Here is a 25,112-nt window from a genome sequence, read left to right on the forward strand (position 1 = left end):
CCTGGGAGGGAATGGGGGAAGGCCGCAGATGTCGGCGCGCACAAGTTGCACAATTGTGCACCCCCTTGTGTGCGCCATGTGCGCACACACCAGTTTTGAAAATCTACCCCTTAATTTTTTTTGTTTTGTTCTTCCGTTTTCCCCTCTATTCTTCTCTTCACTTTCTGTCTCACAATTCCCTCGGAGCAGTTACCACAAACGAATCAATTTATATGATCTATAGTCTGTTTCATATTCACCAGTCTGAGTCCCATTATTTCTGCTTTCTTCATATTGTTTTGCACTGTGTGATATGTAGGAAGCATTTGGTGATGCCTCTGAACCTTTCTTTGTTTTTCATTCACTTTTTAATTGTTAAATCTATATTTATCTTGTTATTAATGTAAATATATATATTTTTTGCATTGTGTGATGTGTCCTCTGCTCCATTACCTGTTTTCCAATTGTTTTTTACTTGTTAATTTTGTATTTATATTATAAATAATGTTTATATATATTTTTGTAGCCCCTGATGCAGCCCTGAGATTGGGCGAAGCTCGGCCTGAGTCGGGCATCCTTTAAGGGCGCTTGTAAGCGTTATATTGTCATTGGACGTATAAGAAAGGCGTCTTCATACCCACGGAGATGGGTCCGTTTCTTATTGTTCGTGCTTCCTGGCCTTCTCTGCCTGACTACCGTTTTGTTTCCTTGCTCCTAACAGAGACTAAAGCACAGACAGAGGAGGGAAGATCTGTAAGTCCGAGAGAAACTCCTGACACTGTGATGTGCGATTTGCCATATTTAATTCTGTACCTGTCAGTAAAGATTTATTTTGGACACAACCTACGTGGTGCACATCTTCCAGTATAATGAGGGGGAATGAGCTAAACCCCCCCTCCAGCCCCCCCATACTGGTACCGGAGAGGACTCCTTTCCAGCCCTAGTCCAAAGGACCTACAGCATGGGATGGGAGGAGAAGGAAAAGCTAGCCAGGGTCCCTGCCCCGAAGAACTTACAAATCCCCCTCCCTACCTGACTCGTGCACTAAGGATGATCTCTCACATAATACGCTATTGATAAACATTTTGGGGGGGATTTCTAAGATTTGTCTCGAAGCAGCAGATGACTGACAAACTCGTTGCTGTCTCTGACACCGCATGAAGCCCATTGCATGACAAGAGGTGGAGGATTGCATTCTTGCACTTTGACATATCGGATGCTGTGTTCGGGCAGTGGACATTGGTTTGGGTGAGAATTAGTTGAAAAATGTGTTTCTCTTGATTTTTGAACCCTGGTGGGTGGGGTTTTTGCTCTTTTTTTAATCTTTGGTTATTTCAGGAGTTTGTTTTATTTATTTATTTATTTGTTTGTTTGTTTATTTATTTATTATTTTATTTATTTATTTAGTGTTTTTACTATGCCGGCATTCATGAAAGGTATCACATCATGCCGGTTTACATTTAACAGGGCGTGATATATACAGCGAACTGAACTTATAACAAGTGCATGGAAAGAAAATTGTAGTTACATTAAAACAGGGAGGTGCACAACTGGGAGCAGAAGGGAGCGAAGAAGAAGGAGATTAACTGAAAGCAAAAATTATTTACATGATGTATAAAAAATTAAATACAGTGACGTAGGTTTGGAGTAGTGAAGGAGATTGTTAATGGAGAGTTTGTAATGTCTGGTGATAAATGGTTGGAGGGTAAGGATAAGCTTTCTTAAAAAGCCCTGTTTTCAGCCTTTTCCTGGAGGTCGGTAGGCAGGGTTCCTGTCGCAGGTCCGATGGGTGGAGTTCCATAGTGGTGGTCCTGCTGTTGAGAAGGCTCTGTCTTTGAGGGTTTTGTGTTGAAAGGTTTTGGCGTGAGGAACATGGAGTGATTCTTTATAAGACTCTCTGATGGGTCTGGAGGAGGTATGCTTTTTGAGAGGAATTTGTAAGTTGAGCGGAGCGTGGTGATGGATGACTTTGTGAATGGTGGTGATGGCCTTGTACATGATTCTGTAGTGAATTGGAAGCCAATGAAGTTCTTTGAGGATTGGGGAGATGTGGTCAATTCTCCTGGAGTTGGTCAGAATTCTGGCTGCTGTATTCTGAACCATCTGTAGCGGTTTGGTATGGGATGCAGGGAGACCTAATGAAATAGAATTACAATAATCTATCTTAGAGAAGATTATTGCTTGTAGAATTGTTCTGAAGTCCTGGGAGTGGAAGAGTGGCTTAATTCTTTTAAGGACATGTAATTTGTGGAAACAATCTTTGGTAGTTTGGTTGATGAAAGATTTTAAGTTAAGACGATTGTCTAAGATTGCTCCTAGGTCTCTTACGCGAGAGGTTTGAAGGTTGTTTTCCGGGGATATAAGCAGGAATTCGGTTTTTGACGCATTGAGGATTAGGTTTAGACTGGTAAGGAGGTGATTGATCTCTAGTAGGCAGCTTTCCCAGAATTCTAATGTTTTATTAATGGATTCTTTTACAGGGATCACGATCTGTACATCGTCTGCGAATAGGAAATGTTTCAGGTTAAGTTTGGTTAGCATTTGGCAGAGTGGAGAAGGTAAACATTAAAGAGCGTGGGTGAGAGGGAGGAGCCCTGAGGAACCCCGAGAGAGGATGAATAGTAGCGGGATTCTTTATTATGGATTTTGACCTTGAATCCTCTGTTCTCCAGGAAGGTTTTAAACCAGGTCAGTGCTGTGCCTGTGACGCCGATGTTTGCCAGCTGATTTAGGAGGATGTGGTGGTTGACTGTATCGAATGCAGCCGAGAGGTCAAGAAGGATTAGTAAGTAAGCGTGACCTTTATCAATGCCGGTGAGGAGGAAGTCTGTAAGTGAATGGAGTAATGTTTCGGTGCTTAATGCTTTGCGAAATCCCTATTGATTAGGGAACAGAATTTGGTGATCCTCAATGTAATTAGATAATTGTGAGTTTACTAATTTTTCCATAACTTTCACTATGAAAGGGAGGTTGGAGATGGGACGGAAATTGTTGGGATCACTGGTGTTCAGGTTCGGTTTTTTTAGGAGAGGTTTGATTGAGGCCGTTTTAAGATCGTCAGGGTAAATACCCTGGGAAAGGGAACAATTTATAATGTCGGCCAGTGCTTTAGAGATTGTTTCTGGGATTAGTAGAAGCAGTTTAGATGGGATTTGGTCAAAAGGGTGTGAGGATGGTTTCAATTTTTTCAGAACAGATTGTATCTCTGAAATGGTGATGGGTTCAAAGTCATCAAAAGAGATGTCTTTGTTTGGGTGGTGATAAGTACTAGACGGTGAGTACGTATTTGTTGTCAGTTGTTTCAGCAGGTTGGTAATTTTTTTGCTGAAGTAGAGGGCCAACTCGTCTGCTTTTGTCTGGGCTTGGTCGAATGGAATGTCTGGAGTATTGGTTTTAGTAAGAGTGGAAACGTAGGTAAACAGAGCTTTGGGGTTGAAGATGAGATTGTGGATCTTGAAGGCATAAAAGTCCCTTTTTGTTTTTAAAGTGATGCTCTTGTATAAGTGGAGGGAGTGTTTGTATTCAGATAGGGAGGTCGGTGAAGGGGCTTTGCGCCATTTTCTTTCTTTCTACCGTAATAGATGTTTGAATTTTCGAAGTTCCTCGTTGAACCAAGGTTGTCTTTTTGTAGCATTGAGTTTGAGTTTTTTTGTTGTCAGGGGACAGAGTAAGTTTGCTACTGATTCGGTTATTTTGGACCATGATTTGAGGGCCGAGTTTGGAGTGGAGACGTCAATGAGAGAGAGGTCTGGGGGCTAGGAGTTTGGTGAGGTGCTCCGAGGAGCAGGTTTTCCTGAAGAGAAATGATGGTGGGGGGCAGTGATTGAAGCCCGATTGTAATAATGAGAAGGAGGTGGAGATTAAGGTGTGATCTGACCAAGGGACTTGTTTGCACACTGGTTGCTCAGTGTGAGAAATGCCTGCATTTGTAAAGATGAGATCCAGCGTATGACCCGCTTTATGGGTCAGGTTGTTGATTAACTGCTTTGGCCATGGCTGACATGGCGGTGAGGAAAGCTTCGCAGTTAGTTGAGTGGGGGGATTTGTCTACATGTAAGTTAAAATCTCCCAAGATTATGGCTGGGGAGTCCAGATTGAGGTGAGATGCTATTATTTCGAGAATGGGGGAGGCATCCGAATCTAGCAGACTTACCAGCTGGCTCCGGGCTGATCCACTCCTGCTTTCCTGAGGGAATTTCAGAGTCAGCAATGGGGTGAAACCACGTCCTGAAAAACCGGAACCAGTTTGTGCCCCTGATTTACCTGACTAACCCTACAGGAAAATGAATGTAAAGGCACAGCTTGGAGAGATGGCCCCCAGGCTCAGAATGAGAGGATGGTGATGGTGGCGGCGGTGAATGTCTCTGTGTCTGTTCGCGTGTTCACGTGTGTACAGGTATAAGTGCAGCCTCAGCTAGAGCAGAGGCTAAGAGTCATGGCTCATTGAAATGGTCAAGCAGGTGCTGGAGTGGAGCAGGCTGAGAGATTTTATTTTTACTGGACAGGGATCTTCTCCTCTCCCCTCCCTCACGTCCTCCCAAAGCAGCACAAGAAACTCCTCTGCATAGCAAACTCATTCTTGGCAGTCCAGAACACTCACTTATTCAGATCCTAGCACTGGAAATGTATGATGAGACTTGCAAAGGCCTTCTCTTCTCTCTGGCGTTGTCCACATCTTTCCAAAAAGAAGCGAGGCCTTATTTTCTTACATAGTAACAGAGTAATGATGGCAGAAAAACACCCACAAGATCCATCCACTCTGCCCGGCAAGTTGTTAAGGGGAGTAACTGCCACTCCATGCAGGTTACCCCCATGTTTCTGTTAAGGGTAGTAACTGCCACTCCATGCAGGTTACCCCCATGTTTCTGTTAAGGGGAGTAACTGCCACTCCATGCAGGTTACCCCCATGTTTCTGTTAAGGGTAGTAACTGCCGCTCCGTGCAGGTTACCCCCATGTTTCTCTAAAGGGTAGTAACGGCCACTCTATGCAGGTTACCCCCATGTTTCTGTTAAGGGTAGTAACTGCCGCTCCGTGCAGGTTACCCCCATGTTTCTCTAAAGGGTAGTAACTGCCGCTCCATGCAGGTTACCCCCATGTTTCTGTTAAGGGTAGTAACTGCCGCTCCGTGCAGGTTACCCACATGTTTCTCTAAAGGGTAGTAACTGCCGCTCCATGCAGGTTACCCCCATGTTTCTGTTAAGGGTAGTAACTGCCACTCCGTGCAGGTTACCCCCATGTTTCTGTTAAGGGTAGTAACTGCCGCTCCGTGCAGGTTACCCCCATGTTTCTCTAAAGGGTAGTAACTGCCACTCCATGCAGGTTACCCCCATGTTTCTGTTAAGGGTAGTAACTGCCGCTCCGTGCAGGTTACCCCCATGTTTCTGTTAAGGATAGTAACTGCCACTCCATGCAGGTTACCCCCATGCATTCTGTTAAGGGTAGTAACTGCCGCTCCATGCAGGTTACCCCCATGTTTCTCTAAAGGGTAGTAACTGCCACTCCATGCAGATTACCCCCATGTTTCTGTTAAGGGTAGTAACTGCCGCTCCGTGCAGGTTACCCCCATGTTTCTCTAAAGGGTAGTAACTGCCACTCCATGCAGGTTACCCCCATGTTTCTGTTAAGGGTAGTAACTGCCGCTCTGTGCAGGTTACCCCCATGTTTCTGTTAAGGGTACTAACTGCCGCTCCGTGCAGGTTACCCCCATGTTTCTGTTAAGGGCGGTAACTGCCGCTCCGTGCAGGTTACCCTCATGTTTCTTTTAAGGACAGTAACTGCCGCTCCATGCAGGTTACCCCCATGTTTCTGTTAAGGGTGGTAACTGCCGCTCCATGCAGTTTACCCCCATGTTTCTGTTAAGGGTGGTAACTGCCGCTCCATGCAGGTTACCCCCATGTTTCTGTTAAGGGCGGTAACTGCCGCTCCATGCAGGTTACCCCCATGTTTCTGTTAAGGGTAGTAACTGCCCCTCTGTGCAGGTTACCCCCATGTTTCTGTTAAGGGCAGTAACTGCCCCTCTGTGCAGGTTACCTCCATGTTTCTGTTAAGGGTGGTAACTGCCGCTCCATGCAGTTTACCCCCATGTTTCTGTTAAGGGTAGTAACTGCCGCTCCGTGCAGGTTACCCCCATGTTTCTCTAAAGGGTAGTAACTGCCACTCCATGCAGGTTACCCCCATGTTTCTGTTAAGGGTAGTAACTGCCGCTCTGTGCAGGTTACCCCCATGTTTCTGTTAAGGGTACTAACTGCCGCTCCGTGCAGGTTACCCCCATGTTTCTGTTAAGGGCGGTAACTGCCGCTCCGTGCAGGTTACCCCCATGTTTCTTTTAAGGACAGTAACTGCCGCTCCATGCAGGTTACCCCCATGTTTCTGTTAAGGGTGGTAACTGCCGCTCCATGCAGTTTACCCCCATGTTTCTGTTAAGGGTGGTAACTGCCGCTCCATGCAGGTTACCCCCATGTTTCTGTTAAGGGCGGTAACTGCCGCTCCATGCAGGTTACCCCCATGTTTCTGTTAAGGGTAGTAACTGCCCCTCTGTGCAGGTTACCTCCATGTTTCTGTTAAGGGTGGTAACTGCCGCTCCATGCAGTTTACCCCCATGTTTCTGTTAAGGGTGGTAACTGCCGCTCCATGCAGGTTACCCCCATGTTTCTGTTAAGGGCGGTAACTGCCGCTCCATGCAGGTTACCCCCATGTTTCTGTTAAGGGTAGTAACTGCCCCTCTGTGCAGGTTACCCCCATGTTTCTGTTAAGGGTAGTAACTGCCCCTCTGTGCAGGTTACCTCCATGTTTCTGTTAAGGGTGGTAACTGCCGCTCCATGCAGGTTACCCCCATGTTTCTGTTAAGGGTGGTAAGTGCCTCTCCATGCAGGTTACCTCCATGTTTCTGTTAAGGGTGGTAACTGCCGCTCCGTGCAGGTTACCCCCATGTTTCTGTTAAGGGCGGTAACTGCCGCTCCATGCAGGTTACCCCCATGTTTCTGTTAAGGGCAGTAACTGCCCCTCTGTGCAGGTTACCCCCATGTTTCTGTTAAGGGCGGTAACTGCCGCTCCATGCAGGTTACCCCCATGTTTCTGTTAAGGGTAGTAACTGCCCCTCTGTGCAGGTTACCCCCATGTTTCTGTTAAGGGTAGTAACTGCCCCTCTGTGCAGGTTACCTCCATGTTTCTGTTAAGTGTGGTAACTGCCGCTCCATGCAGGTTACCCCCATGTTTCTGTTAAGGGTGGTAAGTGCCTCTCCGTGCAGGGTAATCTGGTTAACACAAGTGACCCTTTCTTTGTTTCCTTTATACATTAGGGAACCTCTGTGTGTGTCTCACCTGCTTTTGAATTACTGTCCTTGTCCTCACTGCCTCTTTCGGGAGGATATTCCATGCATCTACCACACTTTTCCTGAAGAAATATTTCCTGCGTCTGCCCCCTTGGCGTTTCATATCATGTCTCCTAAGTGTACAGCTTTCTTTTCAATGGCAAAGGCTCAGTTCTGGTGGCGGCAGCTGCTTATGTTTGTAGTAAGAACCGTGGATAGCACTGGGTGCTCCAGGAAATCTGCACTGCCTACGTTCAGAGCCGTCCGTGGACTCTGCAGACTGTTAGAGGAACCTCAGCCCGACGTATCAGACGTCCTAGATATGGCGCAGTCTTACTGCCCTTCAGAGGGAATTCTGCACCAAAAACTTTACAGTTTTGCATCTTTGAGTTACAATTTTTTTCTGTTTAGAAGTTTAAATTAATTACTGCTCAAAGACAATCATGATTAAATTATATTATTTTTTAGTATTTTGATAAATATATGCAGAATTTTCAAGAAATTTAAAATATGGAGTGCAGAGTTTTAAATTTTTTAGCACAGAATTTAAGAACATAAGAAATGTCCTACTGGGTCAGAGCAAGGTCCATCGAGTCCAGCATCCTGCCTCCGACAGTGCAGGTCACAGTTACCCGTCAGATCCCCAATACTTAGTCTATTTCCTGTACCTCACTCCCAGGGATAAGCGCGGGCTTTCCCATGTCTACGTGACTATTAATAACCGTTTATGGGCTTTTCCTTCAGGGATTTGTCCGATCCAATTCTGAACCCCGCTGTGTTACTCGCCTCGGCCCCGTCCTCTGGCAGCAGATTCCAGCGCTGAGTGATAAAATCCTTCTCACGATTTGTTTTAAATCTGCCGGCTGCCGGTTTCATGGAGCGTCCCTTAGTCCTAGTGTTGTGTTAATAACCGTTCCCTATTCACCCGTTCCTCCCCACTCATGATTTTATAAATCTGAATCAGATCCCCTCTCAGTCCTCCCTTCTCCAAGCTCAGGAGCCCTGACCTGTTTAACCTTTCTCCATCCCCTGGATCCTTTTGGTCGCCGTTCTCTGCACCTTTTCTATGTCCGCGATGTCTCCTTTGAGATTTGGTGACCAGAACTGCACCCAGTGCTCATTAATCTATCCAGAGGCTTTATTTATGATATTCTCAGCTTTGTTCTCTCTTCCTCTCCAAACAATTCCTAACTTTCTATTTGCCTTTTTGACCACCACCACCACACGCTGAGCTGAGGATTTCAAGGCATGGGACACAAGGATCCCGAGGTCCTTTTCCTGGGTGGTGACTCCTAACACAGACCCCAGCCTCGTGCACCTGCAGGTGGGATGATATCCCCTACGTGCGTCACTCTGCACTTCTCCATATTAAATTGCATCTGTCCAGTCTCCCAGTCTCACAAGCTCCTTCTGCAGTTCTTCACAATCCACTGCTCTTTTAACCACTCAAAACAATTCTGTGTCATCTGAATATGCTAAACAGCACAGGTCCCAGTGCAGACCCCGGGGCGCTCCACTAGCGACCTTCATCCATTCGCAAAAGTGACCATTTAGTCCTACCCTCTGTTTTCTGTCTTTTAACCGGTTGCCAATCCAGAACAGGACGCTGCCTCCTAACCCAGGATCTCCCAATTTCCTGAGGCGCCTCTCATGACGGACTTTGTCAAATGCCTTCTGAAAATGCAAACGCATTATATCGGCTGGCTCACCTTTATCCACATGCTTACATACACCCTCAGAAAAATCTAGCAAACCGCTAAGAACATAAGAGCATAAGAAATTGCCATGCTGGGTCAGACCAAGGATCCATCAAGCCCAGCATCCTGTTTCCAACAGTGGCCAATCCAGGCCATAAGAACCTGGCAAGTACCCAAAAACTAAGAAGATCCCATGCTACTGATGCAATTAATAGCAATGGCTATTCCCTAAGTAAAATTGATTAATAGCAGGGAATGGACTTCTCCTCCAAGAACTTATCCAAACCTTTTTTGAACCCAGCTACACTAACTGCACTAACCACATCCTCGGGAAATCTTGCTAAGGCAAGACTTCCCTTTGCAAGACCCTGTCGGCTCTCCCCCATTTATGTGGTCACTAGTTTTGTTTCTAAAAAGTGCTTCGCCCATTTTGCCCGGCAGCAATGCCATCGGCCCATAGTTTCCCGGATCACCCCTGCAGCCCTTTTAACATTAGGGGACAGTAGGCGGTTCAAATGCTAGGTTGCAAATGACCAGAAACCATTTTATTTTTTAGTTCCTTCAGAGCTCTGCGGTGAATGCCATCCCATTCTGGTGATTTCTTATTCTTTATTCTGTCAGTCTGACTGATTACATCCTCCAGTTTCAAAGTCATCGGCAAAAAGTGTTTCTGGTGTGGGTTTGCCCCTGCCATCCTTCTCAGTATAGATGCCTTGGGTTTGAGGGTGAAACTCCTGTCTGCTCTGTGCCTTCATGCACTGTTGAAGATGATAGATTGATATCAGCATAAATTGTGTGGCCGTTTAATCCATGCAGAAGGGTTCACAAGCGCTGCTTTCTGGATGTTGACCCTATTAGTGGCACATTGACTCTCTCAAGTGCATGAAATTGCTTTTCCAGAGAAATGAGCATTTGCACTGCAGAATAAGTGTGCAATGTATGAAAAGGTTTGGGGAAAATACTGCTTGCATGTTCGTCAGTGATCCGATTGGTTTGACGTGTTTTTGGGATGCTGTTAACATTGTTGATGAAACTGCCATGCCATCGTACCTATGCGCTTGTATACTTGTCGACCAATTGCAGTAGTCTGTCTGTACTATGTCTTCTTGTTAAAAAGTTTAAAAGGAAAAAATAATTCATTTAGTTTTTCTGCTATTTCCTTGTCTTCTCTGACAACCCTATTCACCCTCTCGGTCATTTAAAAGCCCAGCTGATTCCATCACCAGCTTTTTGCTTCAGATGTCCTTGACAAAGGTTTTATTGCTTGTTTTTACCTCTATGGCAAGATTTGTCCCAGATTTTGTGCACAGAATTCCTCCAGGAGTCGTGAGTCTGGTTGTGCATTGGGGGATTGCTAGGCACTTGATCTTGGGGGCAGGCTGGCGCTGAAGCCTTTCCTTACTGCTCTCTCTCTCTCTCTCTCTCTGTTTTTTCTGTTCTCAGGAGACAGCAGGAAGGAGAGAACCTGGAGGTTGCCAGCCTCACTAGAAACCTTCTCATTTGCCCAAGGAGGCCAAAGGAGCTTCAGACAAAAGAAGACCAAAAAAATCAACATAAGCTTGGACGTGCAAGACAGCATGGTCACGAGAGCTGGTAATGTAACCGTCCTCTAGCAAGTCAGAGGCTTGGCTGTGCGTGGCTCGCCAACTTCACAACTCCAGAGATCGGAATAATGTATGGCCAGTATCAAATCTTTCCTTTCTTTCTAAAATGAGAGAGTGGGCAGTATTCCGCCAGCTAAAATACTTTGAGGAAGTGGTTCCCAACCCTGTCCTGGGGACCCCTCAGCCAGTCGGGTTGTTTATTTATTTGTTGAGTTTTATATACCGTTATTCGGTTGAGCCATCATATGACTTGTTTATGGCTCTCAAGGACGAGAGTTGGCCAGCCCGGTATATATCATAGCAATTTTCAAAACCCAGCTTACATGTATTAAGTGCATTTATCTGCAGAAAGCCCAGTTTTAACTATGTGAATCCTTCTGAAAAATTCACCCTAAGAGATGAGTTTGCATGCTATCATAGCAATTTTCAAAAGTAATTTACCTCTGTTAAGTGCACTTAACGCGGGTCAATCCAATGGACAATTCAATGGCATATATTGTAGCAATTTTCAAAGGCCAACTTGTACAGATAAAGTGCATTTCCATGTGGAAAACCCAATTTTAAGCATGTAAATGCTTTTGAAAATCAGGCCTTCAGTTTTGAAGCTTCTCTCTACTAGAGGAATGTATAACAAACGGGTTAACACATCCTATTTCTATCTCTGAAAGTTCTACATTTCTAATAAGAAATAATTTTATTTATTTATTTATTTATAACTTTTATATACCGAGGTTCAACTAACAGAATTAATTATCACTTCGGTTTACATTACAACCAGCAAACGACAACAATGACATAGTCTTGTCTTACATTGAACAAGGTGGAGAAACCTGGATAAACATAACTTGGGATAAAACAGTGAAAGTGTTTTGAATTACATTGAACAGAGTGGAGATAAAACTTGTAAAAACAACATATGGGAGAAGGTGACGTGAAAGCGTGGTGAGATGTACTTGAAGGGTGAAAAAACCGGTATGACGGGGTTGGTTAAAGGGGTGAGAAGGGGATGAAAATGGCGGCTTTGTTACAAATACTTAGGATACTTGAGGGAACGCTTAGGTCAGGACAGACAGGTGGGGCTGAGGAGGAAAAGAGTGGTTATGGGAAAGCTTGGCCAAACAGCAGTGTCTTAAGTCTCTTCTTGAAGGTGATTGGACATTGTTCAAGCCTTAGGTCAGGTGGGAGCAGGTTCCATTGCTTGGGGCCCGAAGCGGACAAAGCTCTTTTGCTTAAGGACGTTTTGATAGTAGATGCTTGAAGAGTACCTCTCTGGGCTAGTCTTAGAGGACGGGAGGAGGAGTGGAGTTGCAAAGGAATTGTGAGGTCCAGTGGAGTGATGTTGTGAATGGCCTTGTGAGTAACTGTTAATAGTTTATAAAGGATTCTGAACTTTATTGGGAGCCAATGTAACTTCTTTAAAATCGGGGTTATATGATTCCTTTTATTGGATTTTGTGAGAATCCTTGCAGTTGCGTTCTGTAACAACTGGAGCGGCTTAAGTGAGATATCTGGCAGGCCGTGAAGAAATGCATTGCAATAGTCAATTTTTGAGAAAATGATAGATTGTAAGACTGACCTGAAATCCTGGAAATGGAGGAGGGGTCTTAGCCTTTTTAGAACTTGGAGTTTGAAGTAACACTCCTTTACCATGTTGTTGATGAAGCCTGTGTAGCTCATTTGGCTGTCCATGATTACCCCGAGGTTTCTGACTTTGGGGGAAAAGGAAGGAAACACTGACGGTTGTAGGTTGTTTAGCGGTATGCTGCCATCTTGTGTGATTAGTAGGAACTCTGTCTTGTCGGCGTTGAGTATCAAATTGAGGTTCGAGAGGAGGTTATTAATGGAGAGTAGACAGGCGTTCCAAAGGAGAATGGTTTTTTGCAGAGAGTCGGTAATCGGTATCAGGATTTGGACGTCGTCTGCATATAGGTAATGGGTTAGCTTAAGCTCAGAAAGAAGTTTGCAAAGCGGGAGAAGATAGATGTTGAATAATGTGGGGGATAACGATGATCCTTGTGGAACTCCAAGGGTGGAGATGAAAGGGGGGGATTCTTTGCTGTTGATCTTGACTTTATATTGCCTATTCTGAAGGAAGGATTTGAACCAATTTAGGACAGTGTTTTTGATGCCGATCTCTGTTAGTCTTTCAATGAGACACTGATGGTTCACTGTGTCGAATGCGGCCGATAAGTCTAGGAGAATGAGCAGGCAGGGCTGTTTCCTTTCTAGGTTCATGAGGATGTTGTCTGAAAGAGATATAAGGAGAGATTCCATATTTCTAGCTTTACGAAATCCAAGTTGTGCTGGAGAAAGGATGTTGTTATTGTCCAGGAATTCGGAGAGTTGTTTATTGACTATTCTTTCCAGGATCTTAGCGATGATTGGAAGGTTTGCAATCGGGCGAAGGTTTGCTGGGTTGTCTGTGGAGAGGTTTGTTTTTTTTAGTAGGGGTTTTAAGATGGCAAGTTTGAGTGGGTCAGGGACATGACCCTGGGCTAAGGAGGCATTGATGATTTGCGAGAGAGGCTTGGAGACTTCACTGGCAATCGCTATGAGAAGATTGGTTGGAATCGCATCCAATGGGTGGGAGGTTGGCTTTAGTTTCCTTAGTAGAGTTTCTATTTCTAGAGAGGAAGTAGATTCGAATTCCTCAAGGCATGCCGTATGAGGCAATGAGGCAGTGGGTAATTGCTTAGACTTGGAGATGAGAGGCGGAGCTACGAGGAGAGGATGTGGTTGGCCAGGAGATGTTTTCACTATGCGGGAGGCAAGTAAGTTAGCTATTTTATCCTTGAAATAGTTGGCAAGTTCAATGGATTTGAGTGCTGCTTTGTCATCTGGAATTGCTGGAACTGGTGGTTTGGTGAGCGAAGAAACCAGGAAGAAAAGGGCTTTTGGATCAAAGATGAAGTTGTGGATTTTCTGGGAGTAGAAATCTCTTTTTGTCAGAAGAATGGCGATCCTGTATTGGTGCATGAGAGATTTAAAAGACGATAGGTTTGAGGACGAAGGATTCCTGCACCAGTTCTGTTCCCTTTTTCTGAGTTCACGCTTCATGGATTTTAATTCTGGAGTGAACCAAGGTTTTTTCTTGTCCTTGTTAGAGAGGATAACTTTAAATCCAGTATAGCATTAGTTCAACTTCATGCAAAATGGCAGGATGAGGGGACAACAGGGCCTTAGTATGCAATCATTCAGATTAGCCATCAGAGAAACCAAGGAGGTCAATTTTAAATTGATACATCATATATACTTGTGCCCCGTGCAAGTGCACAAAGAGGTTGTGTGACCCTTATGTGACAATTGTCACAAAGATCCTGGAACCTTGTATTGCTATGTCTGGTTCTGCCCAGAGATCTCTTTTGGGGAGAGTATATTAGATTACACATTCATGGATCTATAGTATGTGTATTTGATGACATTGATGATGACACCTCTGAAGCACATACAGTCCTGAGAAAACACTTCATACACAAAGGACTACTAACAGCCAAATAGTGTATAACGTACAATGGACACATCCTCAACATTATGGAGGAACCAGGTCCATAGAATGATGATGATGGCGTGGTTGACAGCAAAAGAATTGGGTTTGAAGAAGATGCAAATTTTTAGAGTATTTCTACAATGTACTCTCGCCCTATCTTGCTAGCACCCAGGTAGAAATCTAGAAATGTCATCTTTGTGGAGCTTTCCTCACTCCAAATCACATCAAATCTTCACTGATGTCTACTGTGCTGTTCGTACGTCTGACTGTGCATGTAAAACTGGCCCCAAAACCCTAGTCCCCCACCAAAACCTCACCTTGAGTTACAAGATGACCCTCCTATAGTGATATAAATAGTAGACTTATATAAGACTCTTATAATCTCTCTCTCTCTCTCTCTCTCTCTCACACACACACATCCCTAAGCTTTCAAAAATTAGGTAACCTAATTCTGCCCCCCCCTACTTAGGTGTCTAAAGTCCTTGAAAAGTGGCCCCAATATAATCCTCATCTTCAGGAGAAAGCTAAAGCATGGCTTTTTAGCCAAGCATTCCCAGCAGAGACTTCCTGTCCAGCAGCCTAATTACCACAGAAGTATTCCTATTTCTACAGCAACAATAAAAGAACCTACCTATGAACCTGTCTTTAAATATATAGATGCTCAACCAATATTGTCTGTTGATCTAATATTATTGTAACCTACTTTAAATTTATTTTAATCTGCATGATAAAAAGCAGAATATACAATTGTGAGGGAGTATATAGGAAACTCCCTCAGACCACCTTCAGGAACTGGGCCCAGCTATCTTGCCCGGTCCTCCTTAAGATCCAGATTCCTGGGTGAAAGGAGGAGCCTCTCACCACTGTATAAGAACTCAAGGCCTAGAAGGGTTGAAGAGGCCCTGAGAAGCAGGGAGAAAGCCAGCCTAGGCTAAAACCTTCGATGTGTCTATTACCTGAACTTAAGGTGAGCTGCATCCTTTGTTTTGATTTGCTTTTCACTGTAAATAAATTGCACGTAAAGAAAACAGCCAGAGTCTGCCTGCTTATTCCTCCTGGCTGTTTCCCCAGGCTGCTGTTGCTCAAGTTACCACTTGTGATGGCAGCAGTGGGATCTCTTGCCTAAGCAGGAAGTGCAGGCAGGAGCCCACAGGAGCAGACGAAAAAAAAAATCCTGCAGTTTGTTTTTTTCTTTTTCTGGGGCCTCCCAGCTGAAACTACAATAGGCCAAAGGGGTGGCCCACCTGTGTAGTCAGGCCTCAAGCAGTGTGTCAGGGCTAAACAGGCCAGCGGGGGGTTTTTTTCCCCCCCTCTCCTTTCCCCAGAGAGCCACCCAGTTTGGAGGCAGCTGAGAAAGCAGGGGAGATGGAACAGGTGATTCAGGTCCTGGCTATAGGGCAGCAGCAATTGAAGAACATCCTACAAACGTAAACCGACCAGCAGCAGGCACTGCAAGAACAAGTTATGCAGCAAAGCACCGTGCTAAGGCAGGTAGCACAGGCCGTACAGACGTCTGTAACCAGGCCACCTCCCTTGTCATCAGTTGTACTTAAGAGATCCCGGGAGAAGACCCTGAGTGTTTCCTGAGGAGCTTTGAATGAATCACTCACTTGGCAGGATGGCCAGAAGATAGATGGACTTCAAGCTGCCTTCCAAACCGCCAAACCGGAGGGAAGGACTACATATGCCGATGTCAGAACAGCCATCCTAAAGAGGGTGGGGCTTACCTCGGACGTCTACAGACAGCGCTTTTGGTAAGGAGTTCTTCAACCAGAGGAAAACCCGCAGAACCTTTTCCACCAACTTAAGGATGTGACTGGGAAGTAGCCGTGCCTGGAAGAGAAAACCAGGGGGGAGGTTCCTAGGAAGCCCTACGCGGCTGTGGGTGTGCAGGCACCTTAAGCTGGAGATGGCATTGGAGATGGCACAGGCCTATTACCAAGCTCAATCCATCCCTGAATCACCGTGGGCTCAGGGGAGGCCTCCCAACCCAGGTACACCAGACTCCTAAGGACAGGAGACCCTAACTGCAGGTGGTCAGACAAGCTGGACTTTTTACCTCAACCACAAAAACCCACAGGACCGCCATGTTTTAGCTGCAGTCAGAGGGGCCATTTTGCATGAGACTGTCCCTGCAGAGCAGGGATGAGAAACCAATGGATGTTAATATTGTGTCTCCACATTTTTGTAATTTTGTAGATGTCCTTAGCTAGGGAGTCTCTACTTTTGTGATTGTGGTGGAGTTAGATGGTGTTCCAACTCAGGCTTTGGTGGACTCTTGGGGCTGGATTTTCAAAGGCCTACACCTAGAAGGACTAGGGGGCACTCCATGAAGTTAGCAAGTAGCACATTTAAGATTAATCGGAGAAAATTCTTTTTCACTCAACGCACAATGAAGCTCTGGAATTTGTTGCCAGCGGATGTGGTTAGTGCAGTTAGTGTAGCTGGGTTTAAAAAAGGTTTGGATAAGTTCTTGGAGGAGAAGTCCATTAACTGCAATTAATCAAGTTTACTTAGGGAATAGCCACTGCTATTAACTGCATCAGTAGCATGGGATCTTCTTGGTGTTTGGGTAATTGCCAGGTTCTTATGGCCTGGTTTGGCCTCTGTTGGAAACAGGATGCTGGGCTTGATGGACCTTTGGTCTGACCCAGCATGGGTTTTATAAAGGCCCAGTGACGCGTGTAAAGCCCCGGTACGCCTCTAAGTCCCGGGGCTTTACTAAAGGGGCGGTCTGGGTTGGGGGCGGTGCCTGAGGCCTCCGGCACAGCGGTCATTTGCCGCTGTGTCGGAGGATCACGTGCCAGCAGGCTGCCGGTGCGCGCAACCTCCAGGCAGGCGCAAAAGGTATAACAACAATTTGGGGGAGGGTTAGAGTAGGGCTGGGAAGGGGGAAAGGTTAGGGGAAGGGGTGCGGGAAGCCCGTGGGTGTCGGCACGCGCAAGGGCCCTTGCGCGCACCGACCCCCGATTTGATAAAATCGGACGTACTTTTGAAAATCTGCCCCTTAGAGTGTGAAAACACTCATCCAAAGAGAATAAAGCGAGTCCAAATTAACTACGACTGAGTAGTGACCCTGGCTTGCATCACGGGGACCAAAGGCCTTGTCCAACAAGCCAGTTACAACTGAAGACTCTGGCCAGCCAAGACAAAATTGAGGTGGGTGTTCTTCCTTCTCTACCCTACTCCGTGGTGATAGGATGGGACTGTCCAAACTTTAAGAGCCTATAGAACCAGCTTTCAATGGGTTCATCTAGCCACAACAATGAAGAATTGGAGTTTCCAGAACTTTTCCCTTAGATGATTCAGATCTGTATCATAAAGACTCTAAGACTCCTAAGGCCTGGAGGCAACGTCAACAGTTATGCTGGTAGTTTAGAGGCAGCCAGGGAGGAAGGGTTGGAGTCAGGTGAAGAGCAGCAATCCACCCAAAATGTCATACCTGGCCCCTTTGGGAAAAGGGGGAGAGGGGACCCAGGGAGCTTCAGATGGACCCAGAGGGAAGATGAGTCCTTTAAGTTGACCTGGGAGCATATGCAAAGGGTGGACAGAAAGTCAGTCCCTGGGTCGCAGCTATAAGAACCTATTCCTCCTTATTTCATAATGAAAGGGGACCTACTTTACTGAGTTACAAAGGGAAGTGTGAAAGGGGAATTGTTAGAACAACTCCTAGTTCCCAAAACATATCACAGAAGGTTATGCATCTAGCTCACAGCCACCTTCTACGGGGTCACCTAAGGGAGGAAAAGATCTGAGAGAACATACTGGCACCGTTCTATTGGCCAGGCCTACATAAACAGGTCCAGTTGAATTGCCAGTCCTGCCCCACCTGCCAACTCACAAAGCTGCCTGTGTATGGGGCGGCACCTCTCATACCAATGCCCGTAATCAAGACCCCTTTTGAAAGGGTAGGCATGGACCTTATGGGGCCACTAGAGAGATCTACTCAAGGAAATAAGTACATCCTTGTCATTCTGGTCTATGCCACAAGATATCCAGAGGCAGTTCTGCTACGGAACATGAAGATTGTAATGATGGCGACCGCCTAATGGAAGCTTTTTCATGACTTGGGCTGCCCAAGGAGATCCTGATGGATCATGGACCCCATTCATGTCTAAGGTAATGAAACACCTTTGCACTTTGCTTATGGTAAACTCTCTGCGTACCTCGGTATATCACCCACAAACCAATGGCCTCACTGAATGCTTCAACCAGATGCTCAAGCAAAAATTGAGAAAATTTGTGAATGAAGATGGCAAGAACTGGGTCTCCTTTCTGCCCTATGTGCTGTTCATAATCAGCAAAGTGCCCCAGAGCTCAATGGGGTTTTTCCCTTTTGAACTATTGTTGGGGAGGAGGCCAAGAGGAATTTTGGACATAGATCCGGAAACTTAGGAAGATGAAGGAAACCCTGGGCAGAACCTCATGGACTACATTCTCAGAGTACAGGATCGCCTAAAAAAAGCTGGAGAGCCAGCCCACCTATACCTAGAGAAGGCTTAGGCTACCTAAGACTGAGCTTATAATTTCCCCACGGTCTAAAGATTATTCCAGCTAGGGGACCGCATCCTTGTCCTCCTCCCCTCTTCAGAAAGCAAGCTATTAGCCCCTTTGCAGGGATCCTATGATGTTTGGAGAAAACAGGATCCATGGACTACAAAATAGCCTAGCCTGATAAATGAAAGAAAACTCAGATCTACCACATAAACCTTCTGAAGAAGTGGGTTCCACAGGTGTGTGGATTGGTACAAGAAGAAGAGTTTAGTCTAGAGGTTGGTCCTGAAGTGGATCAAACCCAGATCCCTTTCAGAGAGCAACTATCCACTACACAGATAGCTGACTTAAAGCATCTGGTGAAACAAAACAAGGAGATCTTCTTGAATCAACCAGGTCATACACATCTGGTGCAGCATGACATCTTTATGCCTCCTGGAATTGTTGTGCAGCAATAACCCTATTGAATTCCTAAAGCCAGATGCCACGTGAGACTGAAGTGAAGGAGATGCTCTAGCTTGGACGCCAAAACCAGATGGCAGCATAAGGTTTTGCATTTACTTTAAAAAGGTCAACAAGGTCTCAAAACCTGACACACATCCGATTCCTCGAGTGTATGAGCTGATTGAATGTCTGGGATCAGCCCAGTTCATCTCTATCCCAGACTTTACAAAAGGGTATTGACAGGTGCCTCTCACACCAGCGGAAAAAGGGAAGATTGCATTCTTGATGGCCAGGGGACTTTTACAGTTCACCATCCTTCCTTTTGGACTCCATGGTGCCCCTGCAATGTTTCAGTGCTTGGTTGATCGGTTGATCGCTTGCTCTATCCACATCAAGGGTATGGAGCTGCCGATATGGATGATATTAGGGTGTACAGCCCAGATTGGAAGACATACCTAAGCCAACACCAGGCCATGCTAACCAGTCTGAAGAAAGCAGGACTGATGGCCAACCATATGAAGTGCTTCCTGGGGGGGGGGGGGGAAGGGGGCAAGAAGTCCAATATTTTGTTTACACTCTGGGGAAGGTTGTAGCCAAGATATTGGGTGATGGGATACATCGGATGAACAGTTGCCTATTGTGGCCTCTGAGAAAGAAGAAATGTCATTGTTGTTTTGACCCGTTGCCCCTGGCGAAGATTCAAAATACATAGTGCTTAGGGCGTTTTTACGGGCTAGAGCAAAACAATGTTGTTACGATGCTGCTCGCGGGTCACAACCACGAGCAGCCTCTTACCTCTCTCCATACGCCGATGCTGCCATCCTCATCGCAGCGGGAGCTGCCGCCAACATGGTCCCTTTGCAGCCTGGAGGCCATCGTCATCTCTGCTTCCTCAGCTGCCCAGGTGCTGCTGACGCCATTGTCTTCCTTGCGGCAGGGGTCTGCTTTTGCCCTGCCTGCCACCTAATGTCGGTCCTGTTCTCTCCGCGGTGTGGAGAGCTGCTGCTGGTGATGTTTTCCCTGCGGCAGGGAGCTGTTGACGTCCCTGCCTTGTCCTGTGGCAGGAGTGCTGCCTTCAGCCTTGCCTTGTGGCATGGATGCCACTGCTGCTGCTTCCTGGCCCCGGCTCTCCAGAGACATGCGGCCACACCTCTCTTCTATATTTAAAGGACCCGTGGTGGGAAAAGCCCCGTGGCCCTGCTTGATTACGTTACCCGGTGTCTCTTCTTCAGCCCTATAAAAGGGCTCTTCACCAGTCCCTTGTTGCCTTCGCAAGGAGCCTGGGAGCCTGCTTGCTCCTGGATTCCTGGTTTCCATCTCAATATTCCAGGAGGCTTCTGATGTCCATCATCTCTCCTTCAAGGTCCTTGATCTTTGTGGGAGCTCCCTTATCTTCGTCCGTTGTTCCTGGTCTCTTGTCGGATTCTGCATCCTTGTCTACCCCATGCCTTGATGTCCCAGTCTTCTCCAGTTCGAATGTTCCTGTCTTCGGATGTCCCTGACTCCAATTGTTCCAGTACTTCAGTCCCTGTGCAGTTGTCCCTGATCCTTTACTTCCTGGCTCTGGGTTTTCCAGCCTTGTCTCGCTCGCCGGATTCCACCACCAGTTGACCATCCTGAGTTTTGCCTTAATCTGTGTTTGAATCTGAGCCTGACTCTTGTTCCTGGTCATTGGAGCCCTGTTCCAGCCTGGTTCCTTTCAAGTGCTGCCCGGATTCTTCTGAGCTTCAGTCCTGTGCTTGTCCTGCTGTCCACGTGGTCCGCGACCAGCCTCTTCAGGTTGTGTAGGGAACACAGTGGGACAATGTGGTCCGCGACCAGCCCACGGGGGGCTGTGTAGGGCGCGCTGATGGGCAGTACCTGCCTGAGTCTTCAAGTGCCTACATCTCGTCCAAGTCTTCAAGTGCTTACGTCTCATCCAAGTCTCCAAGTGCCTTGTCTTGTCCAAGTCTCCAAGCACCTACGTCTCGTCCTTATTCCAGAGTCATCGCCTGTCCTCGATCTCTGTCCGTCCTGTCGCACTTGCCATTCCCAGGTGGTGGGTCCGAAAGGGCTATCAAGTGGCCGGAGGGCTACCCCAGAGACCAGTATTGCGTTGCTGGGTCTCTTCTGGTGCGTTCAGGTTCGGCAGAGATCAGAGTGCTCCGAGTCTCCAGCCTGTCCGCCCGTGCTCGAATATGTCTCACCTGCCTCTGTGCTTCTCTGGAGCCCTCCTTTGGGGCCGCACTGTGGCCCAAGGGCACACTTTCTCTCCTGAATAAGGGCTGTTCCCAAGCGCTTCTAGCAAATGTCTTCTGCTGTTCCCATCATCACACAAAGCTTTAAAAGAAAAAAAGAAAAAAATACTTGCGAGACCTATGATTATATAACTAAGGGACACGTATAAATGCTAAGCGTTCCTGATGTATATAGGAACAGCGATTATAGCGAACGCTGGTGTCTCTGTAGTATGCTGGTCTTTATCATTTAAGTGTGACCTATCTGTTCTATTTCTTTAGATACCTTGGTGTTTTATAAATTTCGTGATAATGAATACATTGCTGCCAGCAGTGGTGAAAAACACCCTTTTTTATTGAGAACCGATATGGTTGCTTAGCCAGGTTCTTGACCCAGTATATTTGTTGGTACTGATTCAGGCATCCATAATATCAGAATTAGACTATAGCAATATTTTATATTTAGAATTACAACAGAAACCAAAAAAATGTAGAAGGCTGCCTGTATCAGGATCCAAATATGGAAAGCGTATTCCACCTGCTTTGGAGTGACCTCATTGGCTCCCAGCACAGTAAAGGATGATCTTTAAGGCAATGATCCGAACAGTCAAATCACTCCGTAATCAGGGTCCAGCAACCAACGAGGACCTGCAGAACTGATGAGCATGGGGGTGACCAGCACAGAGCAGCGGTAGTGGAAGGCATGGGATTACCACCCTTAACCAATAAGCCTTGATGCAACATCAACATTGCTCTCTGCTTCAAAGGAGGGAGGTGGGGGCTGAAGGGAAAGAGAAATTTTGGATTCAGAGACCACCATGATGTTTTTATAGTCTAGGGTATTGATGCTCAGACATTAAGGAAAAACACAGGGCTGCTTCTACGGCCAAGTCCTTAAGCAATGCATGTCAAGTAGCACTGACTAAATCATGGGGGTAACCTGCACGGTTGGGAAGCTTGCTGGGCAGACTGGATGGACCATCCGTCCTTTTCTGCCGTCATTTCTATGTTTCTATGGTATGTTTCTAGGTGTGTACCCGGTCACTCATTAAGATCGAGTGAGGGTCCTTTTTTTATCAATTCCTGCTAAAACACAGATAAGGCTGGCTGGGATCAGACAAAGGGCTTTTTTGTGTGTTGTGCCAACAATATGGAATTGTGTGCCAAAACCATCGATGGTAACTTTAAAGCAAGCGCACGGGTGTGCAAGTGGACACCCATGCTGGAATTTTAAACCATTTATTTATTTATTTGCTTACGAGAACTTGTAGCCCGCCCTATTACCAATATTAAGCTCATGGTGGGTAACAATATATCAAAACAACATTCAATACAGTTAAAAAAAAAATACAGTCGCTAAAGCAAGTCAGTTATAGGATACTTTTAAAAAACGCGTCTTTAGAGCTCTCCTAAAACACTTATAATCTGCTAACTGGTGTAATGCAAGTGGGAAGGAGCAACTTCAGGGAAGGCTGGCTTACTGGTGACCACAAGTCTCGCAGATCTCGGCCCCGGTAGTGCCAACAACTACTGACCTTCAAAATACGCCTGCCGCATGCATGGGTGCTCCTGATTTTAAGCCGTTACTCGAGAAAACGTACTTCACATAATATTCCTTAGGACTTTGTCGGCTTCAATGCGCGCATCTAAGTAGATTTTAAAACGCGCTCGCGCGAAGGACATTCCCGGTTTTACCAAGAGGTCCATCAGTTTGCCCAGTGAATCTGGAGGTCATCCAAACCCCTCTGGTTCTTCAGCCTGCACTCCCCCGGTTCACCCGGACCCCTCACCCTGTCGTGTTAGGACTCAGACAGGGTTTCTGCAGACTTACATCTCGTCAGGAGTAGAATAAATACCCGCGGCTTACAAGCGGCCGCGATGCGCTGCGGCCTCCGGTTTTAAAATGCAGATTTACGTGCAAAATGGTTGGCCCCGCCCCTGCCTTCCCCTTTTCTACTCACACATGCGCATATCTGCACATAATTAGCAGCTTTTAAAATCCACATTGCTCATGCGCAGCCCGCTGCTTGCGTATATGGGCCTTTTAGCGCAAGCAATGCTTAAAAAATTCAGCCTTTGCATAGAGGGTTTTTCCTTAGCCTTCCATCATATGCTTAAAACGTGGCTGTTAACACAAGCTTTTGGGGATAATAGAGGTGGGCGAAGCTGTTAGTCAGGGGCGGATTGGCTTATCGGGGATCGGGCATCCCCCGGTAGGCCGATCTCACGGGTCACCTGGTCTGCTGAGAAGGGCTGTTTTGGCGGCTCCGTGACAGAGCTCAACCCACCGCAGATCGAAAAGAAAAGCCTATAGGACTGGAAGAAAGACGCATCTGGCGGTTGCAGGGCCACCAGAAGCATTGACCTCCTCCCACCTACCCTCGGCAGTAAATAAGGAGCAACGCCGTCATGACCAAGGCCCAGCAGAAAGGAGGAGGCCTAAGGTATGTGTGTATGAGAGACAGCATCTATATGTCTGTGTGTATGAAAGAGAGAGCCTGTGTGTATGAGAGAGCCTGAATGAGTGCATGCATGAGGGAGAGTGCTTGTGTGTGAATGAGAGAGAGGGAGAACCTGCATGTGTGCTTAAAGACAGAGAGAGCCTGCCTGAGTGTATGATATAGAGAACACTTGCATGTGCGATTGAGAGAAAGGGCCTGCATATGTGTATGAGAGAGAGAGAGCCTGCCTGAGTGTATGATATAGAGAACACTTGCATGTGCGTATGAGAGAAAGAGCCTGCATATGTGCATGAGAGGAGAGAGTCTGCATGAGTATTAAGAGAAAGAGAGAGCCTGCCTGAGTGTATGATATAGAGAACACTTGCATGTGTGTATGAGAGAAAGAGCCTGCATATGTGCATGAGAGGAGAGAGTCTGCATGAGTATTAAGAGATAGAGAGAGCCTGCCTGAGTGTATGATATAGAGAACACTTGCATGTGCGTATGAGAGAAAGAGCCTGCATATGTGCATGAGAGGAGAGAGTCTGCATGAGTATTAAGAGATAGAGAGAGCCTGCCTGAGTGTATGATATAGAGAACACTTGCATGTGCGTATGAGAGAAAGAGCCTGCATATGTGCATGAGAGGAGAGAGTCTGCATGAGTATTGAGAGCTAGAGAGAGCCTGCCTGAGTGTATGATATAGAGAGCACTTGCATGTGCGTATGAGAAAAAGAGCCTGCATATGTGCATGAGAGAGAGAGCTTGCATGAGTGTGAGACAGAGAGAGCCTGCGTATGTGCATGAGAGAGAGAGAGCCTGCATGAGTGGTTGAGAGACAGAGAGAGCCTGCCTGAGTGTATGATATAGAGAGCATGTGCGTATGAAAGAAAGAGCCTGCGTATGTGCATGAGAGAGAGTGCCTGCATGAGTGGTTGAGAGACAGAGAGAGCTTGCCTGAGTGTATGATATAGAGAGCATGTGCGTATGAGAGAAAGAGCCTGCGTATGTGCATGAGAGAGAGTGCCTGCATGAGTGTTTGAAAGCGAGAGAGCCTGCATGTTTACGAGAGAGAATGCCTATGTGTGTGAAGGGGCGAGATAGAGGATAAAGATTTTGTGGCTTCCTCTTCCCCCAAATCCACAACAATCTCTGGGTGAGTAGAAATCAAAAGATCCCTGGTATTTCTTTACTTTATGGTATGGAAAACTGGAGATTTTTTTAATATTATTTTAAATTGTGGGGTGTTTTCATGTGTCTGCTGTTTTAAAATATTTTAGTGGTATTTGGAAAATATTAGAACAAATTTATGTGACTTTTTTAAATTATCAGATGTTTGTGGCTTGTTTTGAGATGAGGACGTCAGATACCCCTTGGGCCGCTTTTGAAAAAAAAATCCCCCAAGCTGATATTTTCCTGCAATCTGCTCCTGCTGTTAGT

The 25,112-nt window shown here is 46.2% G+C and overlaps 1 protein-coding gene across 1 annotated transcript in view; it reads left to right on the top strand.

Moving 5' to 3' along the window:
• Window positions 1-25,112, top strand: part of BTBD16 (BTB domain containing 16) — a 146,379-nt gene that overhangs the window by 40,733 nt on the left and 80,534 nt on the right. Inside the window, exon 5 of the mRNA XM_029610755.1 lies at window positions 10,431-10,580. Within this exon, the coding sequence (XP_029466615.1) occupies window positions 10,431-10,580 (150 nt within the window). The remainder of the gene's footprint in view (window positions 1-10,430; window positions 10,581-25,112) is intronic.

Source organism: Rhinatrema bivittatum, chromosome 7, assembly GCF_901001135.1.
Source record: "Rhinatrema bivittatum chromosome 7, aRhiBiv1.1, whole genome shotgun sequence".
Classification (NCBI taxonomy): Eukaryota; Metazoa; Chordata; class Amphibia; order Gymnophiona; family Rhinatrematidae; genus Rhinatrema; species Rhinatrema bivittatum.